Source organism: Galeopterus variegatus, unplaced genomic scaffold (assembly GCF_000696425.1).
Source record: "Galeopterus variegatus unplaced genomic scaffold, G_variegatus-3.0.2 Scaffold798, whole genome shotgun sequence".
NCBI classification, from domain to species: Eukaryota; Metazoa; Chordata; class Mammalia; order Dermoptera; family Cynocephalidae; genus Galeopterus; species Galeopterus variegatus.
In genome coordinates, this window is record NW_007726909.1 from 402,041 (window position 1) to 410,917 (window position 8,877).

General features: G+C 44.4%; 1 protein-coding gene across 1 annotated transcript; it reads left to right on the forward strand.

Moving 5' to 3' along the window:
* Positions 1-8: 8 nt before the first annotated feature.
* Positions 9-5,269, forward strand: FZD4 (frizzled class receptor 4). The gene is made up of 2 exons (XM_008572522.1): positions 9-312; positions 2,397-5,269. The coding sequence occupies exons 1-2, from the start codon at positions 28-30 to the stop codon at positions 3,723-3,725; spliced, it is 1,614 nt and encodes a 537-aa protein (XP_008570744.1). The 5' UTR covers positions 9-27; the 3' UTR covers positions 3,726-5,269.
* Positions 5,270-8,877: the final 3,608 nt, after the last annotated feature.

Consider the following 8,877-nt stretch of genomic DNA (forward strand, 5'->3'; position numbering starts at 1 on the left):
CCGCCGCTGGTGCCCCGGGCTCTGGCCATGGCCGGGCAGGGCGCAGGGCCGAGCGTCCCGGGGGCGCCCAGGGGCGTCGGGCTCAGTCTGGGGCTGCTGCTGCAGTTGCTGCTGCTCCTGGGGCCGGCTCGGGGCTTCGGGGACGAGGAGGAGCGGCGCTGCGACCCTATCCGCATCTCCATGTGCCAGAACCTCGGCTACAACGTGACCAAGATGCCCAACCTGGTGGGGCACGAGCTGCAGACGGACGCCGAGCTGCAGCTGACAACTTTCACGCCGCTCATCCAGTACGGCTGCTCCAGCCAGCTGCAGGTGGGCGCCCCAAACCCCAACCCTTGGCGGGATCCGTTGGGCAGGGACGCCCCAAACTTCGTGGAGCCCATGCCAAGTCGAGCCCCCTGCCCCCCTTCCTAGCCTGAAGGGTACAACTCCCCTGGAAAAGTGATTTCCATCCCCACCCCCACTTTTCTGTCCCTCCTCAGCGACTGGAAGCCAAAACGTTGTGTAAGTCATCTGGCCTGCGAAAGAACCCACTCTTACACCCCGCCCTTCCGTTTTTCTCCCCTACCCACCCATGTCTGGCCAAGCCCCTAACCCCAGTGGAGCTGAGGGTTATCTTTGCCAAGGATTCCGGGCGCTGCTCGGTGGGCGAGTCCCCGGCAGGGCAGCCAGCTGCAGCTAAGACTTGGGAGGAGAGATAAGGAGACGGGAATTTCTCCTCCCTTCCCTGCCCCTCACCGACCTTCTTTCTCCCCCATATTTTTTGCATGGATTATTAAATGAAAACTACTGCCCCGTTTTCTGCGGAGTGGCCCCTCCTTGCGGCGTCCCGCACGGTTTTAGAGGTCATGCAGGAAGGAATGGTTGGGTTGGCTTGAGTTCTTTCTTATCCTCAGGGTTGAAGGCAGGTTTAATGCTTGGAGGGAGAGTAAAAGCTCCAGGAATGTAGTTTGCGTATTGGAAGAATTTTTTTGCAGTCATTAAAAATTTTAAAGCTTATGTAATGATATAGGAAATGTTTATCCTACAATAATAGTGGAGAAAGAATTTGCATATACAGGGCGATTATAATCTTGCAAAAACAAACACAAAAACAACCAAATCTTTGGGGGAAAAAGACTGAAAGGAAAATTTACAAAGTGCTAATATTGATTGTGTTTTGGTTGGTGAGGCTGAGTGACTTTTGGAAATTTAGAAAAGAGAGAAGTTGGGGGGGAAATAGAGGTTAGTTGTCGAGGCTAAAAGTTTCAGAAATCTGTGGTTCTGGCCATAACTTCTGAGAGATAAGCAACAGACATGCAGCTTACTAACTAGGTACATGTTTTTACACAGGTCATTTTAAAAGTTGGATTGTGGTTTTGGAAAGATGGTGGGGATTAGACCTGTTGCTGGTGAAATGTCCCTTTGGAAGTTTCAGAATTTTAGAACTAGGTTATAAAAGCTTAAGAAATGATCCTCTAGCTCTGAGTTTGGAAACAGTACATATCCTGACATCAGTGGCAATTTTGTTGAAGAAACAGCTTTTGCAGGGATATATATTTTTAATTGCATGTATCCTGGGGAAGCAGCCAAACTGTTTTGAAGGACAAGACTGGATCCCTTTACATGCTGGAAAATAGTTACTTGTAACTCTAGACTTCATAGACAACATCTGTAAGGAGCCAAGCAGACTGTTTATCAATGCCGGAGGAATTGAGGACAGCAACTGGACTCTCCCCTGCTGGTATTGCAGTTTCAGGGACTTAACATTTACATTTTCCTATTGTGCTTCATTATTATTCATTGAGGAAACCTGGCCAAACAAACCCCCTAGTGACCAGAGACCTCAATCGGCATCTCATCATTGGGTCTAACAGTGGCTCAGTTGGGATGTATTTCATGTTTCAATATAGGACTGATTAAAAAAATAATTTTAAAGGCTAAAGTAGAGAAAAGTGAGGATATTAATAGGATATATGTATTTTTTTAACATTTATTTTTATGGTGATAGATGGGGATAAAAATAAACCACCATATCACCTAAATGACGAAGTCATATAATTAGTCTCTTTAGCTCTTTAAAGGTAGTAGCTAAAAGGGGCAGGAGATTGAAAGTCAGTTTTTTAATATTTATTTCCTTAAGGGTTGTGTGAAAAGGGATTATGTAATATTTCAGATCTTTATTTATTTATTTATTTATGTTCCTCTGGAAAGGATTACTAGAGGCAAACTAAGAAAAGTGTATAAGTGATGGATTATTAGGGACCCTTGTTTGAGGTCAAAGTAAACAGACTCTCTATAGACTGGCTTAAAAGTAGATATGTACATTGCCTGGAAGCATTCAACTCAGCTTTGTGCAAGCATTTGGTCAGACTTCCAAGTCATTGTTTTCTTTGTTCATTTCATGACTTTTCCAGTTCTTCCTTTGTTCGGTGTATGTGCCAATGTGCACAGAGAAGATCAACATCCCCATCGGCCCATGCGGCGGCATGTGTCTTTCAGTCAAGAGACGCTGTGAACCCGTCCTGAAGGAATTTGGATTTGCCTGGCCAGAGAGCCTGAACTGCAGTAAATTTCCACCACAGAACGATCACAACCACATGTGCATGGAAGGGCCAGGTGATGAAGAGGTGCCTTTACCTCACAAAACCTCCATCCAGCCTGGGGAAGAGTGTCACTCCGTGGGAACTAATTCTGATCAGTACATCTGGGTGAAAAGGAGCCTAAACTGTGTTCTCAAGTGTGGCTATGATGCTGGCTTGTACAGCCGCTCAGCCAAGGAGTTCACTGACATCTGGATGGCCGTGTGGGCCAGCTTATGCTTCATCTCCACTGCCTTTACAGTGCTGACCTTCCTGATCGATTCTTCCAGGTTTTCCTACCCTGAGCGCCCCATCATATTTCTCAGTATGTGCTATAATATTTATAGCATTGCTTATATTGTCAGGCTGACTGTAGGCCGGGAAAGGATATCCTGCGATTTTGAAGAGGCAGCAGAACCCGTTCTCATCCAAGAAGGACTTAAGAACACAGGATGTGCAATCATTTTCTTGCTGATGTACTTTTTTGGAATGGCCAGCTCCATTTGGTGGGTTATTTTGACACTAACTTGGTTTTTGGCAGCAGGACTCAAATGGGGTCATGAAGCCATAGAAATGCACAGCTCTTATTTCCACATTGCAGCCTGGGCCATCCCTGCAGTGAAAACCATTGTGATTTTGATTATGAGACTGGTGGATGCAGATGAACTGACTGGCCTGTGCTATGTTGGGAACCAAAATCTTGATGCCCTCACTGGCTTCGTGGTGGCTCCCCTCTTCACTTATTTGGTGATTGGAACTTTGTTCATTGCTGCAGGTTTGGTGGCCTTGTTCAAAATTAGGTCAAATCTTCAAAAGGATGGGACAAAGACAGACAAATTGGAAAGGCTGATGGTCAAGATTGGGGTCTTCTCAGTGCTATACACGGTTCCTGCAACCTGTGTGATTGCTTGTTATTTCTATGAAATCTCCAACTGGGCACTCTTCCGGTATTCTGCAGATGACTCCAATATGGCAGTTGAAATGTTGAAAATTTTTATGTCTTTGCTGGTGGGCATCACTTCAGGCATGTGGATTTGGTCTGCCAAAACTCTTCACACATGGCAGAAGTGTTCCAACAGATTGGTAAACTCTGGGAAGGTAAAGAGAGAGAAGAGAGGGAATGGTTGGGTGAAACCTGGGAAAGGCAATGAGACTGTGGTATAAGACTAGCCAGCCTCCACATTTTCTTCATTTTGAAGGGGGGGTGATGCCAGCATTTCAGTGGAAATGATACTAAAAGTTTTATGCAGTGGATCTCAGTTTGAACAAACTAGCACCCCTACCAACCCACCCCCACACCAGCATCAGAAAACCAATGATTTTGCTGCAGACTTTGGAATGATCCAAATGGAAAAGCCAGTTAGAGGCTTTCAAAGCTGTGAAGAATCAAAACGTTGATCACTTTAGCAGGTCGCAGCTTGGAGTGTAGAGGTCCTGCCTAGATTCCAGCAAGTCTAGGGCTATGCTGTTTTCCCCTGCAGAGTGGGATTTGAGCTATGAGTTGGTAACTTGCAGGGAGAAAGATTAACTTCTTTAACCCTTAAAAATTTTAAATACTAACTGGGTTTTTCAGATAGCAAAGCGATCATCTATAAACACTGGAAACGCTGGGTTCAGAGAAGTGTTATAAGAGTTTTTATAGTTTGGCTGATCTAACATAAACATCTTCCGTGGTGTGCTGTCTGCTGTTTAGAACTTCATGGACTGCACTCCCAAGAGGTGGTGTCAGAATCATTTAGTGCCTTTGTCATAAAACAGAATTGTTTGAACAAACAAAAGTACTGTACTAACACATATAAGGTATCCAGTGGGCTTTTCTCTCTTCTTAAATTTCAACACCTCTATTCTAGGCTGCTGCTGTTTTCTTCATTTAACACTAATGATTCAAAAAAGGTATTTTCATAGGAATTTTTGCACTGCAGCATGCCTAATGAGGGAAAAAGGAAGGGTGACTCACTTTCTGACAATCACTTGATTCAGAGGAAAATGAGATTTACTAAGTTAACTTACCTTACCAACCCCAGAGACCTATTGCATTGAGCAATGGGGACTTAATATATTTTACTTTGTGATTGTATCTATGCAGACGCCAGTCTGGAAGAACTGAAATGTTAAGTTTCTTGGCAACTTTGCATTCACACAGATTAACTGTGTAATATGCGTGTGTCAATTACAATTAAAAGCACATTCTTGGACCATGACATATTATACTCAACTGACTTTAAATCTATGGTCAACTTGCATTCTTAGAATGATAGTGCCTTTTTTTTCTTTAGCATACGAATGTTATCAGAGTCTGGTCTACTTACCACAATGGAGACTTTTCAGTTTTGTAAAGGGAACTAAGGACAGCTAATCCAACAACTTGGTGCATAATTGTTTCCTAGTAATTGGCAAAGGCTCCTTGTAAGATTTCATTGGAGGCAGTGTGGCCTGGAGTATTTATATGGTGCTTAATGAATCTCCAGAATGCCAGCCAGGAGCTTGATCGGTTAGCGGGGAATAAAGTGTAGACCATATGAAATGAACTGCAAACTCAAACAGCACAGGTCTTAATTGCTTTTTGCAGAGGTATCCAAAACTTTTAAAATTTACGCCTTACGTTCCTCACAAGGAGGTACCCCCTAGCAGCCTCTCAAAAGTTGCAGTTCTTTTAGAAATCATACTGGCCTTTCTCTTAATCTGCCTTAGGCCTTCTAATCACCAGATCTCTGGGACAAATTGTTGACAGTGTCACAGGTTGCTCTCTTTGTAACTCATACGTATCTTTGCTTCAGCAACTGCTTTGCGGTGACTCATTTATTTATTAATTCATGCCTTTAAAAAAAATAGCTAGGAGAGCTTTTATTTTATTTTATTTTAAAATCATACTTTTTTGTGGAGAAACATTTCCAGGGACTCGAAATTCCAAATAGGTGGTAGTCAAATTCTGGAAATAAGCATGCCTTTTCTTTTTTGGGGGGTGGGGCGTGGGAGTGGGAGTGCAGTTGAGCATTATGCCAAGGTTTAACAGTTTCCTTCCTTCTTTTCTCTTTGTTTTTGCATGGTTCTTGAGCTGTCTAAGATCAAGATGCACAGAACGTCAGTTGTGTGTTTTGGAGGGGAAAGTCCTGGGGCTTTGAAACAGAGCTAAGTGGGAATAGTGGCCCCTTCCACTGTCTGATGAGTACCTTGGCGGGACTCTGGGTCCGGGCTTCAGGAGCATGAGAAATGATCCCCAGAAGACCCGTTTGACTCCATCTGAGACTACATTGCCTATGAAATATAAAATGTGAACTCCTTGTGCTGCATGCAGACAGTTCCCATAACTGTCTAGGGCCCTGGAGCATGCACCCAGGGGCAGAGCCTGCCCTTACTCACGCTCCGCTCTGGTGCCTTGGGAGTTGTGCAGAGACTTCGGCCCAGGGAAGGGAAGGAGAACCATGCAGCAGGGGACTGGCCTTGCTATTAGAATATATGGGGGTGTGATGCTTCACTGATTGTGTGACTGAGGCAGCACCTAGCAGAGGGTCAGGCATGGGGGGGTGCTCAATATTTGTCAGTGATTAAATAATAGTAACAATAAAAGGGCATTTGAGTGAACCTGGATACCCGAGTTCTGCAGGTAGTGCCCTGACAACTTTTTGGGTTTTGACATGTCTGTTCCACAAATCTCTTGCCTTCTCAGGGGAAAGTATATTTGATCAGAAGTGGCCAGTCAGTGCAGACTGGATTAGTAGCCTTAGCAATGCCACAGAGTTATAGGCCTTTCCTTTCACATCGCAGACAATGGGGACTGATTACGGTTTCAGGAAAGGAGCTTTGTGGCGTTAGGAGTTTATTACCGATGACCTTCAGGTGACTCCATCACCTATTAAATTGGTATTTGTTTTTTTAAAAAGTCAATTATCAGCACATTTACTGAGTGCCAACTGTGTGTAAAGCCCTGTGTTAAATGCCTTAGGGGACGTTGCGGGAGATAATCTCTGTTCTTCTAACAGACCTAGGGTAGGGTTGTGCCCAGGTTTGCTGGACTTTGCTGTTGGTTCTGTGAAGGAGCAGGGGCTTCTGGCATTTCCATCTGTTTCACTATCTTCATCCGATAAGCCTCTTCTTGGGTCTCTCTATCTTTGTCACACCACTCTTCCCTTTCCAGGATTCCTTCTAAATCAATTGCAGGGATTTTGACAGAAAGTATCAGCTCTGCTTCATGACAGTCTCTGTAGAAATCCTCTAGGAGGATTATGAGAATAGGCTAGAAGGACATGAGCTCTCACATCTATTATGGCTTTGGGGGCAGGCAGTTCAGAGCTTGGGATGTTCATGTGACTCGTGTAGGTATATTTGAGGACACCATCTTGCTAGGGGAAAGATTAGGGTTTTTCTTTCTCTGAAATCTAGAATACACAGGTATGATTATAGTTTCCTACAACAATCCCTTGGCCTCCAGAGATTTTATTAAACAGAGCCCAGTGGTACCTCTGTCCATCCTTCTCTGTGGCAGACTCCTTTTTCCTGCTTCATAAAGGCCAAACCTCAGGGCAGAAGAACATGGGGTAGGGTGAAACTGGCCAGAACCATCTGCTTGAGCTACTTGGTTGATTCATATCCTTTTTCCTTTCTTGAGACCCATTTCCTGACCTCTGAGTCTGTGTCTGAGCTGACAGTTTACTCAGGGGCCTGAAACCAGAGAAGGGCTGATACTTTTCATTTCCCTGAGATGGTCTTGCCTTTTCTTTCCCAGGTTACTCCCTCACCTGCATACCCCAGCCCAGCATCTGGGAAACTTCTGTACTAGATTCTGAATTGTTATTCTGTCCAGCACTCCCAGCTCTGTCCTCTCTGGCCCCCTCTGGGTAAGCGCTTATTGTGTTGGAACCAAACTGGTACCTGAGGACACAAAGAAGAACACAATAGCCTCAGCTCTGGAGGGGCAGACTCTATTTAACGGAATTTCATCAGGATGGTGCGATCTTTTGCTTCTGGTGAGGTGGCCACAGCAGCAGTCAGAGAAGGGAACCACGGAGCACAGACTTTGGAAGGAACCTCTTAAAATCAATCTACATCCTGAATTTCATTCTGTGATAGAGGGCACTGGAGAGAGCTGTTATTCAAGGCAGTTCTGGTGAGTCACTGGACTTTGACAATTCCTTTTGTTCTTTTGTTGTGTTTGAGTTCAGAGTGCCCGTCTGAGTTTGTATTATGTCTGGCAGAGGACCTGGGTTATCTATCATTTTTCCTCAGGGCTAGGTCTCATAGGTCTTGGAAACTCCTGAGAGAGCATTTTGTTCCTACCAAGGATCAGATTCTAGAATCTTAAATAATGGATTTTGTTTTACTGCAGCCTAGATAGAACTCTGTGTTGCTGCCTCTTGTCATGCATAGGTGCAATAATGACAGCTTGACAAGACCAGGAGGGAAGTGAACCACAGGCCCCCTGACATGCCTCTTCCCCTTGGTAAGCTCCACTGAACTGATAGTAGCATGTTTCTGTTTCTGATTTGCCTTATTTTCCTTGTTTGCATCAGCAAATTCCTAGTATTCACCCAGGCAATTTGTAGAGGGCCTGTTTGGGGTACTGTATGAGCCATGTCCTCAAAGCTTTTGTACCTCCTTGATTTCCTGCAATATTAAGGACATACCACTGTCATCCTAGAAGGCTTCTGAAAATTTCTGCCCCATGAAAGTTGGGTCCATCTTCTCTCCCAGGTTGTGAAAGTTTCCAAATCCTATCAATAGGCTCAGTCCCTGACTTGGCTGTGGGCTTTGGGGGCAGGTAAGCAGCTTTCTAGGTCTCTCCAAATGGGGCGTGTATGTGGTTCTGACTTTTTTCTACCTCACAGCAATGTTGTGAGGCTTTAGAAGGCCTAAAGATGAAGGCCCCTTGAGGTTTCTGTAACAAAGGTGGACTAAATATCTGGTGCGATCTGCAAAAAAGATAAAATGTGACTCAACCTGCTCTGTGCAGCAGTCAAGCTAGTTCCTCTGTGGCCTTTTTTTGGGTCCTCATGTGACTCTATGGCTCCAGGAATCTTGAGGCCAACCCGAGGGACTTTCAAATGTTTGACATAGAGGTACCAGGCAAATTTCTGCTATACATGCCCTGAATGAATTGCTGAACTTCAAAGGAAATGGACCCTCTTTTAAGGATGTACAAAAGTATATCTGCATTGATGTCTGTACTGTAAATTTTCTAATTTATCACTGTACAAAAAAACAAACAAAAACCCTTGCTATTTAATTTTTGTATTAAAGGAAAATAAAGTTTTGTTTATTAACTGGTGTGATTTGGCACATTCCTGAAAGTGTATTATATCCCCTGGGAAGCATATATACC

What these genes read in the sequence shown, in the direction of transcription:
- FZD4 (XM_008572522.1), top strand. Translation starts at nt 28, where the DNA reads ATGGCCGGGCAGGGCGCAGGGCCGAGCGTCCCGGGGGCGCCCAGGGGC. An exon ending in GCTGCTCCAGCCAGCTGCAG is followed by an intron (nt 313 to 2,396) that starts GTGGGCGCCCCA and finishes TGACTTTTCCAG; the next exon opens with TTCTTCCTTTGTTCGGTGTA.